The sequence below is a fragment of the Eublepharis macularius genome, chromosome 8 (genome assembly GCF_028583425.1).
Source record: "Eublepharis macularius isolate TG4126 chromosome 8, MPM_Emac_v1.0, whole genome shotgun sequence".
NCBI classification, from domain to species: Eukaryota; Metazoa; Chordata; class Lepidosauria; order Squamata; family Eublepharidae; genus Eublepharis; species Eublepharis macularius.
In genome coordinates, this window is record NC_072797.1 from 44,069,777 (window position 1) to 44,090,865 (window position 21,089).

The 21,089-nt window shown below is 44.4% G+C and overlaps 1 protein-coding gene across 2 annotated transcripts in view; it reads left to right on the forward strand.

Moving 5' to 3' along the window:
• Positions 1-13,170: 13,170 nt before the first annotated feature.
• The window catches only part of RASGRF2 (Ras protein specific guanine nucleotide releasing factor 2), a 159,218-nt gene continuing 151,299 nt past the window's right edge, over positions 13,171-21,089 (forward strand). For both annotated transcript variants that reach the window (XM_054987368.1, XM_054987369.1), the window contains exon 1: positions 13,171-13,455. In XM_054987368.1, the coding sequence (XP_054843343.1) occupies positions 13,171-13,455 (285 nt within the window). The remainder of the gene's footprint in view (positions 13,456-21,089) is intronic.

The following is a 21,089-nucleotide window of genomic DNA, read 5'->3' on the forward strand; positions in this document are numbered from 1 at the left end:
AAAAGTAGCTTGTGTACTGTATAGGGTCTTCTAATAAATTAAAAACAATTTTAAAGTATTGCAAGAGCAGGTTGGAATATAAATTCTATATAATCCTGGATTCCAATTTGTGGCCTTGCTTCCAGAATTGAAGTCAATTCAAACAGCAATTGGTGGCTACTTCATGGCAGCTATATGAAGCTCTCATCTATAGCCACTACTGCTTGCTAGGTGTATCTGCCAATTAGACCATGGGAATCAAAGGAATGTAACAACAGTCTTTGAAATAACTGTGGTTTGTACTCAAATAAATACTGAATACTCTCCCAGGATTTTTGAGAGAGTCTCATTGCTTAATACATTAGGATTACTTTAGGGCACTACCAAGAATGGTAGATACATCTGACTTATGGATTTTGTTTCCATTGAAACCAATTATACTCTGTTAGAAAGCTTGTAGACAGTTTAGTACAGAGGAATGTGCCTGTGTATTAGTGCTGAGGCATCAAGCATATATCTAAAGTTTGTTTTCTTCTTCTCTGGAATGCTGATTGCTGACTATATCAATTGATTTTTCATTGGCTTCTTACTTCCTGTGAAACAGAAATGCCTAAATCTAATTCCAGAATTTTTCAGTTAAAGTTCCTAAATTTTCAAATATGTCTGCTAATGTCTGCTGTTGGGCAGCATTCAATTTGAATGTTAACTATTAGAAGTGAAATTTCACCCTGATATAACATGTTGCTTTAGTCAGTGCTTAATTGTGTTGCCATAGTTACCAAATTCCTTTTGATACATTTAGCAATCAAAACCTAGACTTACCAAACATTTTGTTTTTGAGTTCTTGTGAGACCATCTCAATTGACTCACATCGGAGAACCACTTGAGTGTATAAGAATTATGCAAATTATACCATGATAATTTATAATACTAGCTTGATACCCGTGCTTCACTACACAGGTTCATGTGAGAGGTTTGCATTGAAATGGCCCCTAGAAAGATCGTGCACCATCTCCCCATGAACATTTAAAATTCAGTTGCCTACTGACTTTTATATAAAATCCCAATTCAGGAGTTATGTACCATTTTTCTTCAACTGTCTGCAGTTTCTTTTACCTGATTTTTACCTCAGAACTCAGAGTTCCACAGCTGACCAATCAGAGAGGAGGGTGCAAACAGGCAGGAGCCTGCCAGCCACGAAGGAAAGCCAGGCCCCACAGGGAGATGAGCAACCCTAGTGAACTTTGAGGGGAAGGCTGGGAGGTGCATTTTACTTCATGACACATTCAATGACTCCCAATAGCAACTGCAGACTGTTTAGAATGTGGGGGTTGAGGACAAATCAGGCCGCATACGCAAATGACCTTGAAAGGCTGGCCCAATCAGGGAAGGGTGGCTGAGCTAGCAGTGGGCAGGGGTACAAGCAAGCAGCAGCCTGCCAGCCTCACAGGGAAGCTGTATCCCTTTAGAAAAACATATTCTATGCCTTTTTATCCCCTTAGAAGGCACATTTCTTAAAATCCCTTCTTAGTGGGTGTTTACATCATGAAAGGAATGTTCTCCCCAAATTTCATGTTTCTAGGGTCCAGGGGGTTGGGCTGGGCATTGATGAATCAGTCAGGACACTTGTCTTTATATATAAAAACTAGCTTGATGCCCATGCTTCGCTACGGTATTTAACTACTTTAAATCTAGTTATAATATTTATGGGTATGTAACATTTTTTGGTTTGTGGGCAGGGGGTTGAGTTGGTTTTGTAGTATAATAGCATAGTACTTGAGCTTCACAAAGTTGTTTGAATAAAGTGAAGCGTGTTGATTCCAAAAACTGATGAAGTGAATTTCTAAATGTGAGGATTCGGTTTCGCTTTCTCAGCCATGCCGGACGCTCCTCTCGGCGGGTCCGGGAGGAAGCGACCGGGCACCCTGACCGGGCGGCTGATCTGCAAGGATTAGCCCCCAGGACTCCCAGTTAGGGAGGCAGGGTCCGGGACGCTGCGGGAAGAACCCCCCGAAATCAATGCGGGGGGGGGAATTGCCCGTTTGTCCCTATGGAGGCCGGCAGACGTGCGCGGCGCCTTGAGTGCCGCCGGGCAACGAGAAACGGCAAATAAAAGAAACAGGCGGAAGCCTGTAAACAAGCAAATCCCTTCTGTTCTACAAGCGTTTGTGAAGGAGAGGTTGATCTGAAGAAGACTCGCTCTTCCCCTTCGGTGAGTTCCAGAATTTGGCTGGCGCCCCCCCCCCCCCCAAATGGCAGCAAAGAAGCAAAGTCCCGCTCTCGGTAAGTCAATCTCGGCTACCTTGCAGAAGGGAGAGTCGCTCGAAGAGTTGGTGCGCAGGGCGGTGGTGGAAGCCATAAAACCCTTTGTTGACAAGCTGAACGAAACTGATCAAAGGGTGGGCTTAATTGAAAGCGAAGTGAAAACCATCAAGGAAGTAGCGGGGGGGGGCAGAGAAGTCTGCTCTGGAAAGTGCGTCACTTGTGAAGGCTACGAAAAAAGAGCTGAAGTTGGTGGAGAACCAGCTGATCGGGCTACAGGTGGAATGAACGCAGACAATTTTGCGTCTCCAAAACGTGAAAGAGGAGGAAAATGAGGATCTGTGGGATTTGGTCTCGGAATTACTGGTGACACCCGCGAGGACAACTAAAGAAGAGGTTAAAAGCGCCATTTTGGAGGTCCGTCGGGCTTCTTCAAAATATGCAACAAAGCGACAGCTGCCTCGCGAGATCATTATTGATTTTTCATTTTAAAAGATTCGGGACACTATCCTATATAACTCATACAATGCGGATTTGGACTTTATGGGTCTTAAAGTCAAGATTTTGAAGGACGTTCCATTTCTAGTCCGGAAAAGACGTTTTAAGTACAAAAAGTTCGCAGCTCTTCTGAGGGACCATGGAATAAAGTATAAATGGTTACTTCCGGAAGGAATATGGTTTAGACATAAAGATCAAGCCCATAAGATACTATCAGAAGATCAACTAAAGGATTTTGAGGATAAAAACCCGGAATTCCAGTGCACCAAGAATGAAGAAAAGGAGAAGCCTGAGGGGGGGGGAGGAGGAGGAGAGCACCGCAGCTGCGGTTGCACAGAGAGAATTGCGTCCAGGACCCAGAAGGGGGAGGAAAGTTTAATTAGAATTTGAAATGTGTACTCTGTATGATTAACCACCCCATCATCATTTTATTGAGCTATTTTTTTTCTATTATGGCAGTATGAAGGGAAAACATTGAAGTGTAGTGTTGAATGTAGTTTATCCTTCCCTTTATGTCTCCTTTTCCCCGCCCCTTCCCTTTTTCTTCATCCTTTCCCCTCCCTTGTGATAGTCTTGTGTAGTGTTATTGTAGTGTTGTGTAGTATACTGAAAAATAAAAATTTTATATAAAAAAAAAAAGAAGTGAATTTCTAAATGTAACATTTATTGAAGAGATTTTTAAAAGGAAAAGATTTTTTTTCTGCTGGACCTCTTTGTAGACCTCATTGGTGGTTTCCCCCAACTTTAGAGCCCCCACTTTGAGGAGAAGCATGTGGGCTAGGAAGCCAAGAGGGTTGAGCATGTTGAGGAACTCTACAGGGTAGTGGACTGCATCATCCATTTGCACCATTGAGTCCACAGATCTGTACTCCATTTCTGCCCCTTTGAGGGAGTTGTGTTTCATTAATGATGGCAGCCTTGTCGTTCTTGGGTGTCAGAATGGCACACTTGCATAGCCAGTCCATGGACTTCTCTGTGATATCAGGGTATATCATGGCTGTCTGCTAGGGTCGTCACTACTGTGCCCAGGCCTGCAGGGATGGTCACCTTTCCCTTGGACTCGGGACTTGCTAGTACTTGTCCACTGCTGCTCAGTGTACCGCAGGAGTACAATGTGCATATTTCTTTGCTGCATCTCTCAATTGCTTCATCCTTTTAGCACTGGTATATCTTACACAAAGACTGCCAGGAGGCTTCTTGGGGGCAGTAAGAGGTGATGGCTGCAAGAGGTATGAGGCAGAGTTGGACTGAGGGAGAGGTGGTGTGGAGGGCACTTCGGCAACCCTAGAGGGGAAGACTGGCAGGTGTATTTTTACATCAGGACAATGACTGGGAGTCATTGAATGTATCCTGAGGTACTTCATGTGTCCTGCATACTGTTTATAATATTGGGATGATGACCAATCAGGCTGCATATGCAAATGATCTCAGGGAAGAGTGGCTGAGTTGGCAGTTGGTATGTGGGGGGGAATATCCTGCCAGCTACACAGGGAAGCTGTATCCCTATGGGAAAACACAGTTACCCTTTTTTACTCCCTTAGGGGGCAAATTTCTTAAAATCCCTTCTTAGTGAGTGTTTGCATCATGAAAGGAACATTCTCCCTAAATTTCATGTTTCTAGGGCCAGAGGTTTGGGCTGGGCATTGATGAGTCAGTCAGGACACTTGTCTTTATATATATAGACTATCTTGATACCCATAGTTCACTACGGTATTTAACTACTTTAAATCCAGTTATAATACCTATAGGTATGTAACATTTTTTGGTGTGTGGTTTTTTTTAAAGTCAGTTTTGTAATATAATAGCATAGTACCTGAGCTTCACAAAGGTGTTTGAATAAAGCGCAGTGTGTTGATGCCAAAAACCGATTGAGTTTTTGAAATGTAACATTTATTGAAGAGATTTTAAAATTAAAAGATTGTAGTGCAATAAATAAAAGTGAAAAATACATACAACTTTTTTTTTCTACTGAAGGACCTCTTTGTAGACCACATTGGTGGTTTTCCTCTCAGGTGCTAAGATCACCAGGCTGCTGGTTGAACTCACTCTGGAGCAGGCCACGTAGAACTGCCCATGTGAGAAGCAGTCCTTCCTCAAGTCAATTCCTGCCACCTTCAGTGTCTGCCCCTGGGACTTGTTCATTGTCATAGCAAAGGGGGAACTGTAGTTTCTTGAACTTGAAGGGGTTACCTAATGGCATGAGTAGTATGAGTGGTATGAACACTGACTCCCCCTGAGCACTGCCAGTGAACAGTGTGACCTTGATGACGTTCCTGTGGAGGGCTTTCACTCATAGTCTGGTGCCATTGCAGAGTTTGGATGGGTTGAGGTTCCAGAGCAGCATCACTGGAGCCCCCACTTTGAGGAGAAGCTTGTGGGCTTGGAAGCTAGGAGGACTGAGCATGTTGAGGAACAACATGGGGTAGTGGACTGTGTCAGGTCCAGACTGCTTTTGCCTTTGCTTAACCAACTCCATTTTTAATCCTTTCAGTGTTTAAGTGCTCTCTTCCCAGGTGCCAAGGTTCCCAGGCAGCTATCTCACAGAAAAGGATTATTTTGGCTACCGACGTTCCACCAAGAACTGGCCTTGGGAAATGTTCGCTCTCCTGACTTCAAAGGAGTTGTTTTGAGAACTATGGGGGGAGGTTGGGCCTGCTGTGATCTGTTACTTTGTACGTCATGCGTTGCCTGTCATTGGTAACAATGCATATGTACCATCCTGAATATTGCATTCAGGCTAGTGGACTATAATGAACTATTTTTCCAGTAAAAGCCTTTTGGAAACAATGGACTGTTGTCTGATTGCAGGAGGTAGTCTGGAGTAAGGACATTATCTAGCCACAGTTCTGACAGACTGCATCATCCATTTGCACCACCAAGTCCACAGATCTGTACTCCATTTCTTCCTCTTTGAGGGACTTAAGTAATATTTAATTAATGATGGCAGTGTTATTGTTCTTGGATGTCAGAATGGCACGCTCACACAGCCAGTCCATGGACTTCTCCGTGATAGTGGTGGTATCAGGGTATATCATGGCTGTTAGGTCAGCTAGGGTCATCACTACTGTGCCCAGGCCTGCAGGGATGGTCACCTTTCTCTTGGACTCAGGATACTCTCCGTCCCCTATTTTTAATAAGAGTTCAGAGAATTCCCCAGTGGACACACCACCTCTCAAGTGGACCCTCTTGTTCTTTCTTAGTGAGAATTTCCTGATGAAGGGCCACTGATACAATGCCTTGATACTCACGGTAACCTTGTCAGTTTGAGTTCCCCTTGGGACTACTGGCAGAGTCTGCTGGAAGTCTCCAGCCAGCAGCACGGTGACTCCCCCATCACTCTCTCGTTGCCCCTGACATCTTTGAGTGTTATGCTCAGTGCCTCAAAACACCCTTGTGTGCCATGGTGCTTTCATCCCAAACAATGAGCTTACAATTCCGCAGCACTTGGGCCACGTTGCTTTGTTTTGAGATGCTGAACAGGGGTGTTTCTGCATGGATGAGGTTAAGAAGCAGTGAAGGATCATATGCCATGACTGAGTGACCCATGACCTTCCACAGAAGTGAGTGCCTCTCTACTCATCTTCCAGGATTGCTTTGCTCATAGAGAGACTGCCGCTCTGTGCACCTCAGGGTGATCTTGCTGGTACTTGGACACTGCTGCTCGGTGCACCACAGGAGTAGGATGTGCATATTTCTTTGCTGCATCTCTAAGTTGCTTCCTCCTTTTAGCATCGGTGTATCTTGCATGACGTTTACCAGAAGGCTTCTTGGTGGCAGTAAGAGGTGATGGCTGCGAGAGGTGTGAGGCGGAGTTGGACAGAGGGAAGGGTGGTGTGGTGGGCACTTCGGCAGGTTGATGTGAGAGGTTGAAATTGAAATGGCCCCTAGAAAGGTCATGCACCATCTCCCCATGAACATTTAAAAACTCAGTTGCCATACTTTTATATAAAATCCCTATTCAGGAGTCTCATACTGTCTTTCTTCAACTGTCTGCAGTTTCCTTGACCTGTTTTTTTACTTCTGAACACAGAGTTCCACAGCTGACCAATCAGGGAGCGAGGGGTGCGAGCAGGCAGGAGCCTGCCAGCCACACAGGAAGGCTAGGCCCCACAGGGAGATAGGCAACCCTAGAGGGGAAGACTGGGAGGTGCATTTTTACCTCAGGGGACATTCAGTGACACCCAACAGCAACTGCATATGCTTTAGAATGTCAGGGTGATGACCAATCAGGCCGCATATGCAAATGACCTCAGGGAAGAGTGGCTGAGTTGGCAGTTGGTGGGGGTGGGGAGGAAAAGCCTGTCAGCCACAGACGGAAGCTGTATCCCTGTGGGAAAACACATTTTACCCCTTTTTACCCCCTTAGGGGGCGAATTTCTTAAAATCCCTTCTTAGTGAGCCTCTATACCACAAAAGGAACATTCTCCTCAAATTCATGTTTCTAGGTCCAGGGGTTTGGGCTGGGCATTGATGAGTCAGTCAGGACATTTGTCTTTATATATATATAGATTTTCTACAATGAAGGAGTTAATTTGAGCATGCAGCTGGAGGTGTGTGTTCCTTAGGGTTGCACTGCATGAAGACAAAAAATCCTGTGCCTTTAATAGAAGCTCAGTAGGATGGTCAACCTAAAAGCTTCTGCTGCCCATTTACTCATAACCTGTGTGAAAAGGACAGGACATGTTTCTCCAGACTTATTGACAACCCTAGAAACTATAGATGCATCTGAGCTTTATGTAAAGGAACTAATGGGGAAAATATGAAAGCCCAGATTTTTACAAAATCAGTACAAAAGTGTCTGACAAATGCTGTAATGGTATCATAGTAAAACAGGGTTGGTGTTGTTTTTTTGATTTGTTGTGTTTTTGTTTTTTGCTAAACAATGAGGCTAACAGATGGGGTAGCTAATTTGGAAGATCATTTTAATTCCCTCAAATTTAGGTTATGCCAAAAAAAATCTTCAGGGGTTTTTTGGGGGGTGGGGGGAGAGAATAGGATTTTCATTCCTATCAAAATACTTTCAAAACAACTAAAAATGAATAGAGATCTTGTGCATCCCCAAAAGTTTGAGTCTTAAGGTCTTTCTTTCTGAAAGACAAACCAAAATCTGGGAGAGCCAGGTCAGAATCCCTACGTTGATATGCAAGTTTCCTGGTGACCTTGGGCCAGTCATACTCTCTCTGTTTAATCAGCTTCAGCTGAAGAGTCTTCCTTATAGGGTTGCCAGCAGGCCTTGTGACTATATTACAGGAGACACTGGGGATCTGTGATGGGATTCAATTATTGCGATTATCTGCAAAAAACAGTTGCAGGAGACCTAATGTAGTCTGGGGGCATGATGTTAGGAAAGGGAGGTTTAATTTGCTTCCCTGTGACAATTTGGACTGCCTTTATTGTGGGTAGGATTTAGGATGGCCAACCTCCAGGTTGGGCCTGGAAATCTGGAATTACAGTCTGATCTTCAGACTAGAGATATCAGTTCCCCTGTAGAACATGGCTGCTTTGGAGGATGGAATTTATTACATTGTAGTTCTCCTCTCCAAACCAACCCTTCCCCAGTTCCACCCCCAAATCCCCAGGAATTTCCTGACCTGGAGTTGGCAATCCTAGTAGGAAATGATGATGACCATACTCCACAACAGTGTGAGAGATTTATTTTTTTTATTTAGGAATAGTACAAAGTTTGGTTAATTAGAACTGCAATCCTTCATTCTGTTAGTTGAAAAGAGAATGTATAGATCTAGTGAATGTTGTAGTTTGACACATAGGGTCTGTTTCAGCATGCTGGAGAAGAGATCTGATAGTTGAAGAATGACAGTTGGGGAGTGTAATGGCCAAGGATGAAGAAAAGCGAATGATGAAGTCTATGGAGTTAGAAAGAAAATGAGTTTCACAGTTTAAATGTTGTGTGGAAATGAAAAGGTTTAGAACCAACAGTTTATTGAGCAGCTTATATATTAACAGCTAAGTGGCCCTGATCTGGAATCTGGCTCCCCTTAAATCTGGAAACTGGATCCATGGATGGACAATATAGATCTTTCTCTGCTGAAAAATGCCCCAGGTTTGCAGAAAAAAATCTGAAATCTAAAAAAAAAAGCATGTGAACGGGTTAAAAAAAAACCCCCAAAACGATAAAAGGAGCACCTGTAGCTTTAACCAGATACCCTACTAGGCAACTGTAATGGTTTAGCCATTATTCCAGGCTTGGTTCCTGACAGTAAATGGATAGGGAGGGGTGATCCCTTTCTAGGGCTATTTTGGCCTTGGAGGGAAAACTCATTGCGGTCAGGACCAGAAGCAACCATCCAGCCACTTGATACCTCATGACTTGCAGGACTCATCCAGGCTTGGTTGCTTCCTACTGTTCAATAGCACCCCTGCCCCAAGCCATTGTAGTGCAGTGGTTAGAGTTTCAGAGTAGAATTTGGGAACTCCAGGTCTGAATCACAACTCTACTGCTGAAGCTTACTGGGTGACTTTGATCCAGTCATTCTCAGTGTAACGTACCTCTCGGGTTCATTGTGAAGATAATATGGAGGCAAGAAGAATGATGTAACCTCTATTGGGACCCCACTGTGGAGAAAGGCAGCATATAAATAAAATAAATAAATAAATATAAGTGAAGATGGGGTGGTAGATTAAAGGTAGGTTGTTTAGTGGGTTTGAAGGAGAGAAGGCTGTAGGGAAAGATGAGCATATGGAGGCTGCCAGGAGGAAGGAAATAGTGTGGGGAAAGTGAAGTATTCCCTGCAAGTCCTTGCAGGCTCCCCATAATGTAACTGGGCCATAGAGGAGAGGCTGCCGGGGGAGGGGGACAGCAGGGAGGGAAGTGAAGACAGGGTGGCAGACAAAGGTGGGTGGGAAGGAAAGAAGGAAGCAGGAAAAAGGCAAGGAAGGGAAAGAAGACATGGTGGAGAGAGGAAAATGAGATGCCCCCCTGTAAATTTTATCCTGTTGACCTCTCATGCCTATTCCCATTAAAAAGAGTAGAGAAGAAAGGGATTTGTCCATAAATTGAGGCTTTGCGATAAGGTTTGGTAAAGCTGATACTGAGTATTCAGAGATGCAATTTAATGAAAAGCTGTGGATGGTGGCAGTGGAAAGGAGTTCAAAGAAAATGGTAGAGTGAAGTTTATTGGACCAACTACCAAGGCAAAATGGGCAGCAGCCGTTTGAGGTGCTGCTGGCCGTTATAACACAGTGGAATTAGTCCAGATAGCGAGAAAGATGAAACAGAATTCAGTAACTAAATAGCTGATGGGAGAAAGAGAGGAATGATTCTTGAGCAGGAGTTTTTCTGCACACAGATTGTATTCGTTGATTTGGAATAGTAACTTGAAATCAATTATTTCTTAAATCTAGGAAATACATGAGCCACTGAGGTAGACAGAGGGAACAGGCATCACCAGTCTCACAGGCTTGTTGACTTATAAATATCAGGACCATTGTTGTGTTATATATAAGGGCTTTGTGTGCAACCTCCAGATGTGCTGTGGGGAGAACAAGTGTTTACATTTCTGAAATATTTTGAAGTACATCAGAATGGAGATGAACTGTTCACAGTGCTGACAGTAGGTTTTAAAGTAAAGACTGGTGATTTTGGCTGAGATGGTCAGTTTTGACAGCAGCAATCACATGGAGGATGGATTGGGAAAAAGCTGTCTGACAACCCAAAAAAATTAGTGGCGTCACAACTGATCTGGACCACAAATGCATTTCCCATTCTCACATTGGGAGCTGTATGTGTGTTTAGCCTTAACAGCTGGAACTCTGCAGCATGAAAGACTTAGCGCAAATCTTTTTGTACATGCTGTTTCCAATCCAAGAGGAGGCATCATTACAGAAATCTGTTTCTGTAAATATATGACCCTTGCTGGATCAGAAAGCATTTAGGTATGAGATTGGACTATGCAGACCCTGAATCTATACCACTTTCAAAGCATAGCCATTTTTCATATGTTTAGTTACTGACTCATCATTATATAATCATGTTATGTGAAAACATAGTTTAAAAAAAACATGAAATATTCCTAGGAAAATAAAGCAAGAAAGATATAAAATTAAGAACTATACATTTAAAAACTTAAAGTGTAGTTTTGAAAAGGGGCTTGATTTTAATTATTCAGACTATAAATCCCCCCATTTCACTGCAATATTGAAATGGTAAGTTTTAGAGACCATTTTATAATTTGAATAGGATAAAAGATTAATAAAATGGATTTCCAGAAATGTTATATCAGAAATTATACCATTATGCACATAAAAAAGAGAGACAGAGAGAGAAATAAACTAGTTTCTTGAGCTAGACAGAAGAGCTAGGTTGTAAACTGTATATCCTGTTTACTTTTAAAATGCCACAATGTTACTATAGCTGGCAATCTTTTATGCTGATTAGTGCAGAGAGGGATGTCAATGTCACACAGATGCTAACTGCAGACAACTGGAGCAGCTGGTTAATTCGGATTTTGCCATTTTTGATTCTGTGGTAGATATCTTGCAAGTCTGACTGACCTCAGTGAGGATATGTCAGCCTTACTTGTAGATTTTAACTTGTGTGTGAACAAAGATGCAAGCCACACAACTTCTTTCCCCACTCCAGCGGGGGTTGCATATAATTAACATGCCAGACAACTGAATAGAATGGGAACAGCACGCTGAAAATGTGCATGCGCAAAGAGCATTTTTGATCCAGTTTTGAAAATTCAAAACCCAGCTTGTGTTCAAGAGTGCAAAAACAATCTGCAATCTGCCCTGCCAGGTGATTGAACATCCTTGGTTTTAAGTAAATTAATAGTTGTGATTGTGATATATTTTGTGTGTGTATATATCTTTAATAGAGCCTTCAATAACTAGTTTCTGTTTGCATTTTCTCCAAAAATTGTTTTGTAGCAGTGTTTTCGTTATTTTAAATGCAATATGATAAAAACAAAGCAACTTCAGCATTCTTGATTGCATATAGAAATATATGAACATTTTATTGACCAAAAGTCATTATTGTCTCTTCCTTTAGCAGAGTGACAGCCAAAAGTGAGCAGACTCGCTGTATACTGGAACAAAGTTACAGGGTGTGAGCCACCGAAAAGAAGAAAAATGGATGAAATGGGTATTTTCTAACGTATTTAATTTCTTTCTTGCAGTTTCTGGAATAACTGGGGAGAGCAGTGCAGGGGCAAAAACTAGAGGGCATGGGGCTCAAGTGCCCCTAAGGTTGTGCCCTGTGACTGCAAAGGCACCATCTCTGTGTGGGCACCAACAGGGCTGCCAGTTTTTCATGGCAGGGTTCTTGCCCTTTGAGCATCAGTTTAACAAACACAAATTCAACAGGTTACCTTATTACTGCATATCCAAGACAAGTAAAGCTTCACGTTGAACTGGTGCATACCCCGTACATGCCAGGAGTACTGACAGAAATGCCAACTGGCAACCTTATTTGTTCCTTTTGTTTATTGCTTGTTCCACGGCTGAGGCTTGGCCCTGCAAAGCGGTCACCTGAGCAAGGGCTCCGTTGGCAGAACCTCATTTGCGAGCCGCTCAGCGCTGGAACGCGTAAATCCTAAAGAGCTGAGCCCTTGCACGCACTGCAAATATCTGATGGCATTTTAGCCTCATCCCATTTTAAACCCGCCGTCGAGAAGAGAGCAAGGAGCTCTCGCCACTGCCTTCGTGGTTCCTATGCCCTTCCGCTGCCCCTTTCGCTCACAGAACCCGCCCTTAGGTGCCCACTTTCTGCAGCAGAGGCCGCGGGAATCTGCCCGCCTGTCTTCTTCTCGGCTGCCTTTTGACGCGCCCTTCGCCCAGCTCGCCCGGCTGGAGATAAACCCCCGCAGGCGGCAAGCTGAAAGGGGAGGAGGCGGAGGGAGCCCCAGCTCTCCGCCGCGCAGACAGGCGCGCGCGCATTCCGAGGACGGGCGAGTGCGCCCTGGCAGCGGCGGCGGCGGAGACTTTGCTCTTTAAATTGGTCTTAAAGCCGATTACTGCTGATCTCCCACGTGATATTTCCCCTTCTGGCGCCTGCTGGTGTTGGGACAGGGGGTGGAGGGGGAGAAACCTGGAACCTCGAGAGCCCGCAGCGGCGGTGCCCGGCGACAGCCTGCAAAAAAGCGCGCCTCGCCGAACTTTTCCGGGGCGCATCCTTGGGGGGAAGTAGGTATGCCCCTGGCGCACGGGAGAGGGCCGTGGAGCTCGGAGCCCCACGAGGTCAAAGTGGCGGAGACCAGCGTCGACCCTCGGCAGTAAAAGCGCCCCGAGGGGCGGGGCAGCGCCAGGTCTCCTCAACAGCGCGCCGCAGCAGAGACTGACTGCCGCGCCCTCTCCGCCAGAGAAGCCACCCTATGAGGCGCTGTCGCTGCTGCTCGACGACGGGCGCCCGCTGAGGGAAGGTGACAGCAGGGCGTCGGAGACCCGGGTGGGCGCCGCCAGCTTGGAGGCATCATGCAGAAGAGCGTGCGCTACAACGAGGGGCATGCCTTGTACCTGGCGGTGCTGGCCCGCAAGGAAGGCACTAAGCGCGGTTACCTGAGCAAGAAGACGGCGGAGACAAGTCGCTGGCACGAGAAGTGGTTCGCGCTCTACCAGAACATGCTCTTCTACTTCGAGAGCGAGCAGAGCACCCGGCCCGCGGGCATGTACATGCTGGAAGGATGCAGCTGTGAGAGGACGCCCGCACCCAAGGGCGCTTCCGCCGGCAGCGCCAAAGACGTGGCGTTGGACAAACAGGTATCTACCCTCCTCGGGCTTCCCTGCGGGGCCAGCCAGTTCCCCCCATCTCCCACTTTCCCCAGCCTCGCTCGTCTCGTCCAATAGAGCGTCAGCCGTGAAATTAGGCCCTGGGCTGCTTGTCTCCGGAACAAGAGGAAAATCCTTCAGTAGACGCTTGTTGTTAGTATTTGTTATTAATTCAGTCTTAGACGGCAGAACCTTAATGCCATCTCTCTTCCGAAGTTTTGGTCTGCTCTGAGGCAGGAAAAACACTTGCGCATGTGATGGCGGGAGCTGCCCATAGGGCGTGCTTCAGGCCCCCAGAGCTTGTTTCAGAACATCAAGAAAAGGGCTAATTAATGCTAGCAGTGTGTGCCTATATAAAATTAGGGCATATCTAATCAGGGCAATGAGATTATATTGTGAAGGTAGAGAACTTTGGCTTTCGTATGAAGTCTCCAGTGCTTGTCAACATCACAGTTTCCTTCCATTCATTTCTTTTGAGCCCTGCTGATTTTCTATAAAGTACTGCCTACAAGGGCTAACTGTAAACTTCATCTGCTGACTTGGAAGCTCTTCTCCCAGAGCTGTCACTTTTTTTCTTGTCACCCTTGGTGGTGAGAAAAAGGCGGCCCTGCATGTATGTATGCATGTATGTATGTAATGTATGTATGTATGTATAGTCCCCCTTTCTCACTGAGACCCCCAGGTGGATTACACAGTACAAGTCAATATGATCAACAGCTAGGACATTCAGTGAACAAATACAATAGGATGTGGGTTGCAGAAATGTGAAAACAAGCATAAATCCGGACACAGAAATGAAACATTGCCGAGAATTTCCTGTGATGTTTGGGAATTCAGGAGTGTAATCTCTGTCCACTTTCAGGAAAATGTAAGCATTTTAGAGATATTTAGCTAGTTGGCTGTCAGTAACCTGTTGGAATTTTGCTGCCACAGTTACCAGCATGACTGGCTTAACTATGCCCCTACATCCCTTCAGTTATATGTGGGCAATTTGTGGTTATTCAGTGAAGAAGGAAAAGCACTCTGTGCCTGTTTAGAGACTCTACTTTATATACCATTCTAGGACTGAGATTTTGTATTCTAGATTCAGGGGCTGAGAGGCGCAATTACACAGATTCAAGGGCTGGGAGCTGCTAGTAATTCTTAAGATGTCTGGAGATTACAGTTATAGCCACAGCACTCTCATAGAGAGAGTTGTGAAATATCATTATAAATATATAATTATTTACATTCCTTGCCAATGTTTCTGAAAGTTGGAATATACATTTCTTCCATGAGTGAAAGAGAACAAAAATTTAAGTGGAGACAGGAACGTCAGCAAATCCGCATTCCATTAAATACGGGGGTGGGGGTGGGGAATCACAATCCCCTCACAGTGTTCTGTAACTTTACTATTTCGGGATGATTTTCTGTTATTGATTAAATACTGGCTATGACATCCTTTTCTGTAGAAAAATATACCCTCTAGAATTAGACTGAGCAGCAGAATGTTTTGACGTAATTAAGAGCATGGTTTTGTGAAATTGTTGGAATCCGTAAACCTTTTAATATCATGTCTGCTTAAATGCTTGGAGGCAGATAGACCTGGCAATTTTCTGGGTCCTTTTAAATCCTGAGTAAAATGAAGAATCTTGTAAAAATGTTTTCTTTTACACAAAGCCAGTTTATGGCCAGAGTTATAACACTACAGTTTAGCCCAGAATAGTCTTGTCTTGTAAGATCTTGGAAACTAAGAAAGGTTTGGAGCACTAGTTAGTACTTGAATGGGAGACCACCAAGGAAATCTAAGGTTGCTACACAGCAGCTTCTGAACATATCTTGCCTTGAAAAGCTTACAGGGTTGCCATAAGCGAGTTGCAGCTTGATGGCAAAAAAAAGTGTCACTATGTTCATTAGACAGGAATGGCCTTAACTAACAAGTTTTCATTTTATTTGTTTATTTAAACACAATCTAAAGACAACTAATACGTCTGAATGTAGAGATAATCGAGAGTCAATTACTGCTGGTTTTAGTTTCTGGAGACTTGGACTGAAGTCACAAAGTTCAATAATAGCGAATGTAATTTTCACTTGCTATCTGGAACATGAAGTAGGGATACTCTAGAGCTACAGATGAGTTTAACTTTATATTTTGAATGGAAAAGTCTGGCTGCTGAATTAAGTTTTTAACAGATAAAATATCGAGGAAGGGTCATGCATCCGTGGTAGAGCAGAAGTATTAGGTTTAACCTCTGGCAGCCTCAGTTAAAACACTGATGTATTAAATATTTTATCCTATCCTCTTTGCACTTTAGTAGCATTGTATTCACTACATTGCTGCAGTCTGAGTAAGAATTTGCATCTGGTAGATACTGACTCATCTTTCCTTGATTTGTAGAATCCAACATGTGTCAGTTACTTTGGAAGTGTTGGTGGGTTTTTTAATTGCAATTTTGGTGCTTTGGTATATGTGATGGATGGGGCCAAGTCTGTCCCCTTTTCCAATATCTGCTAATCCTCTTTGTATCCTAGTGGCCTGAAGAGAAAGCCAGAAATGGCTTTCTCAAGGCTCTCTGAACACTTGGGAGGGAGGTTTAAGTCACACCTGGCTTGGATATGCTCTATTTCCAGGCATTTGAGGTGAAAGTATATTGTTTAGTGAGATGATCACGTGTGGCATACACTGGTATATGAATCTAATGTGCAAAGTTTCTGGCTGACTGGAAAGCTATTGGGGCAGACAGTGTTTTTAAAAGACCATAGTGGTAATCTAAACAGTTAAGAAACCTGAAGGGAACTTGGCAGATCCTGGCTAAATCTCCACTCTCCATATTTCAATCATACACACAGACTCATATGTACATACACTCTCACACACACTCTGTCTTTCTCTTTCACACATACACTTCAGTGGTATAAAGTTGTCCCCAAATGTTCCCAATTTACTCCCCACTCCCTCTGTAAATAAAACTTTTTTTTCTTGTTGTGTTCAATCTTTTTTCTCCTTGATATTAAGGGCAGAAAGTGTTATAATTTGGTTTACTAAGGCAGGAGAAAGGGTACCTCAGGAACACCATCACAATTTACATCCAGGGTGGCTAGGAGCAAATAGTGCCAAGCACGGGCAGGACAATTAATAAACATTGCTTTGGCCTCTTTCACAGGTATACTTGGTGTTTTGATGGGGAAGTGTGGTCTGGGCAGATAGTCTACTCAGTCAGTCCCAAAATCAACATATGGTACTGTCACGAGGACAATAACAGTGGTCTGTATGGAGGTTTCCCACAAAAATATTTTAGTGTCTGCTTCGCCCCTCCCCCCAACTATCATAATATATAAGTTAACAAAATCTTGACTGGCTATTAAATTGTTTCCACTGAACTTAGAATGAAATTAGTAGTTGGTAAAGCATCTCTTTGGACCCTAGATAGGTTTATTTAACATTTCTAAGTGGATTTCAAGAAGTGGACTTCCAAGAGAGTAAGCTTGGACTTGGCTATTTGTTTACTACTTTTGCAAGTATGTTAAGGCATAGAGGTTTTCAGGTTTAGGTTTACTTAACAGAATTTAAGCCTAAAATACTCAGTTGGTTCACACTGCATATTTTAGTGAGCTGCCAGTCTACACCCACAAGCAAAATTATATCTAATTTTATACATTTACACTTGCATATTGGGATGACTATTGCATAGAAATACAATTTCTTCCCTTTTTTCTCATATAGCACTAGAGTTGCCAGATCCCCCAACCCTCCAGGTGGAGGCTGGGGGTCAGGCACCTTTGTTGTTCCTCTTGCACGTGCTCCACACAGACGCTTTCCACCTGTACGATGATATCACTTCCGGGAAGTGATGTCATCATGCAGGCTACATGCTGCTCCTGCGCTCTGCAGGGAGGGCTGAATCCAGCCCGAATCTGGCCGTTGCAGAGCACAGGAGTGCTGCTGTGCTCTGCAGCGGCCTGATTCAGCTGGAATCTGGGCCAAATTGGGCTGCTGTGGAGCATGGGAGCGCTCCCGTGCTCCACAGCGGCCAATTCAGGCCGAGTCCAGCCCGAAAAGGAGTGCACCATGTGGCCTGGGAACACGCCTCGGGAGGCACATCCCCCCCACTGGCCAGGTAAGTGGGAGTGGGAGCAGGGGATCCCCCACCCCCAGCGGAGACTGGCAACCCTATATAACACAGACCATTTACTTGCTCTTCATAGGTTCTGCTTTTGCTTAAATAATGCAGTTGGGTGAAATTTTGGCTTACAAGTAAAATTGTTTTTACATTCTGATGATAATTATGCCTATTTTGAAATCTTCCTGTGGATTTAAATATAATGTATTTTTTCATAGAATCATGCTCTTAGGATATTTCTGTTCCCATGCCATGTTCAAGGATTGTTTGTAGTAGTCTGATGCTGGTTTGACATCACAACTCACAGCACTGCACTGATATAAGATTCTGTCTATTTGTTGTTAGTATTGATGTCCTGTACCTTCTGTGGCTCCCCAGCATTCATACATAAGGATCCAACTGTTGGGCTATTAGAATGTATAGAGGGGTTAGGTGAGCAGAACAAAGTGACTTCACCATATGCACTTTTTGCACTTCCCACAGAAAAGTTTTTAACATAAGTAGTTCCAGGGATATTATGCCAATTGTCAGCAGCTTGTAGGCGGGTAGGCAAGCTCATTGTTCAGAAGAGATTCAAGCACAGAATCCGGCATGGACTTGTGCAGCCTATGAGCTACACAATCTGCACTGAACAATATTCCAATAAGCGATTTATTAACCCAGTGAAAACCAGCAGTTATTTAATGCCAGATAGAACCTTTTTGGCTCCTCAAGTTAACTGATTTTCACTGGGATGAAAGCTGCAGTGTACTCTGTTCATCATCAGTGGTGGCAACTGCATTGAGGCAAAGATCAGGCAGTTTTGATGACTACGGTAAAGATCTGCTATGCCCCAGAAATAAGGCTCCTTGTCTCTATTGCCAGAGTCCTTGATTTGGGGTCAAGTATATAGTACGGTATCTTCATGTTAGCATTCTAGGTTTTATAACTAGCCTCAAAGTTTATTAAAATGATTCTGTGGTATTAAAAGTAATTTTCTTAATACCATGTTATCAAAAATAAATTCAGATTGAAAGACTTCTTCATGATCATCTTCAAATGTGAGTCAGTTTTTATGTCATATATTTTGAGTATGAAAACCCTTTCCTTAAGAAGCATCTCAGTCACTCTTAAACAGAAAATTTATTTAACTTACTTTATAGTTTGCAGCTTACTTTATAGTCAAACAGTGCAATCGGGCAACGTAAACCAAGCGTAAACCAAAATGTCCTTTTGAACATTTCTGTTTTGACATTCTGTGGATATCACAGTTCTAAATACCTTAGAAGTAGGTAGTTTCATTCAAGTCAGTCATGTCTTTAAGATTATAGACTAAACATGATAATTAGGCAAATAAAAATGTGTGTTAGGAGGTTTGTCTGTTAGGGCAGGAGGATATGTTTGACTCTTTATTTTGGTACTGCCCTCCTGATGCAGCTGCTGAAGTGTTATCTATTGTATATTGAGATTAACAGCTCTTTATTATAATAAACATCTTTATTGGAGATGGGAAGTAGACTGAAGACTCAGGCTCAACAGTAACCAATTTATACTTGTAGAAACTACACCCACTTTTACAACACCATCCCATGGTGGAATGAGGGGTGATGTGCTGCCACAGTAAGTAGTCGGCCAACCGCTGGCTCAAATCACCCTGGCCTAATCTGCAGAGTGAGTTTTTAGTGGCCTTCACCATTCTTTCTGCCTGTCCATTTGTTGGTGGGTGAAACAGTGCTGACATGATGTGCCGGATGGTGCTGTTCTCGAGGAATCTCTGGAATTCCTAGGAGGTGAATTGTGCACTGTTGTCTGAGATTATAGCGTCTGGCAGGCCATGGGTCGCAAACAGATGGGTTGCAAGCAAATGGGTCGCAAGCAAATCCCTTAGCGAACGGATGCTACTGCAGGCATCATGGTTGATACGGGGATTACTTCCAGCCACTTTGAAAAGGAGTCCACTATGATTAGAAAAACTTGTCCTTGGAAGGGCCCAGCAAAATCAATGTGGATCAGCAGCCACAGTGTGCGAGTTGGCTCCCATGGGTGCACTGGCCTGTGGCATGTTGGGGGCAGACAGGTCCATACCCATCTCTCAACAGCTTGGTCCATCCCTGGCCACCACATGTAGCTGCGGGCCAGAGCCTTCATTTTGACCATCCCCAGGTGTCCCACATGAAGTGCCTCCAGCACACGCTGATGCAGTTTGGATTGAATGATGACCCCCAGAGCAAGCATCCCTTGTGGACTGATAACTCATGCTGGCGGGAACTGAAAGGCTGGAACTTGGTGTCTAGCCAGCTGATAGGCCACCCCCTCCATACCCAGTTGAGAACCTGAGACAGCGTGGGGTGCTTGGCAGAGTGGGCTGTGATGTCCGCCACATGGAGAGGTGGTTGGGGCAGGTCTTCCAGCTGCTTGACCTCATGAGCAGGAGCAGGGTCTTCAGTTGGGCCCTGCAGTGGCAGGCGACTAAGGGCATCAGCATATCCTAAGACTTTGCCTGGATGATAGAAAAGTTCATAATCGTAAGCAGACAGGAAAACTGACCAGCATGGTGTTCTTGGAGACATGGCCCGCAGGGTCTGTTGGTCAGGTGTGAAAAGGCCAAGTAGTGGATTGTGGTCTGTAGTGATCTCAAAGTGCCATCCGTAGACATAGTCGTGGAACTCTTGTACACCAGCAACTGGAGCAAGAGCCTCTTTGTTGATCTGAGCATAGTTCCGTTTCACCCATGATGAGGTCCTGGAAAAGTACGCGGTAGGGGCCTCCCACCCATCAGGTGTTCGACAGCTTAGGACCGCACTGATTCTGAAAGGTGAGGCATCGCAGGCAGGTGGGTAGTTCATCATAATGGGTGAGTACGCTGTCTGACAAAAGGAGATCCTTAACTGCGGAGAATGCCTGGTCATGCCGTTTGCCAGAGAGCTGTAACGAAAATGGTCACTGACTCGCCCTTGGCTTGGTCCCACTTGTAGAAAGCATGTTGGCTGGCGATCTCTGATGGCTGTGGCGAGAAGTGGTCTTGGAGCCAGTCTTTGATGATGTTGAATACTGTAGCTTGGAGCTGAGCCGGTGCTGCAAGTGCCCAGGCTATGTCAAAAGTGAACTGCCCACAGACGCTGAAGGTCGTCCTCTGGCGGTCTGCATCTGTGACGTTGTTCGCCTCAAGATAGAACTTGAACCTCGTGATGTATGCCTCCCAGTCTTCAGAGGTTGAGTCAAAAGGTTCAAAATGGCCCTTGGAGGCCATGATTCACTGTCAGCGACTCACGATGGGGCAGCTGTGTATCAGCTCTGGGTTGTGATTTAGCGCTTGGTGTTGCGGGGCAGCCTACCCACCTGGAGTGATTTGGCTTTCGGCATTGTGGGGCTGCCTACCCGCCTTTGCATCTCATCCTCGCCGCCAGTATTGTATATTGAGATTAACAGCTTTTTATTATAATAAACATCTTTATTGGAGATGGGAAGGAAACAGACTGAAGACTCAGGCTCAACAGTAACCAATTTATACTTGTAGAAACTACATCCACTTTTACAACAACCAAT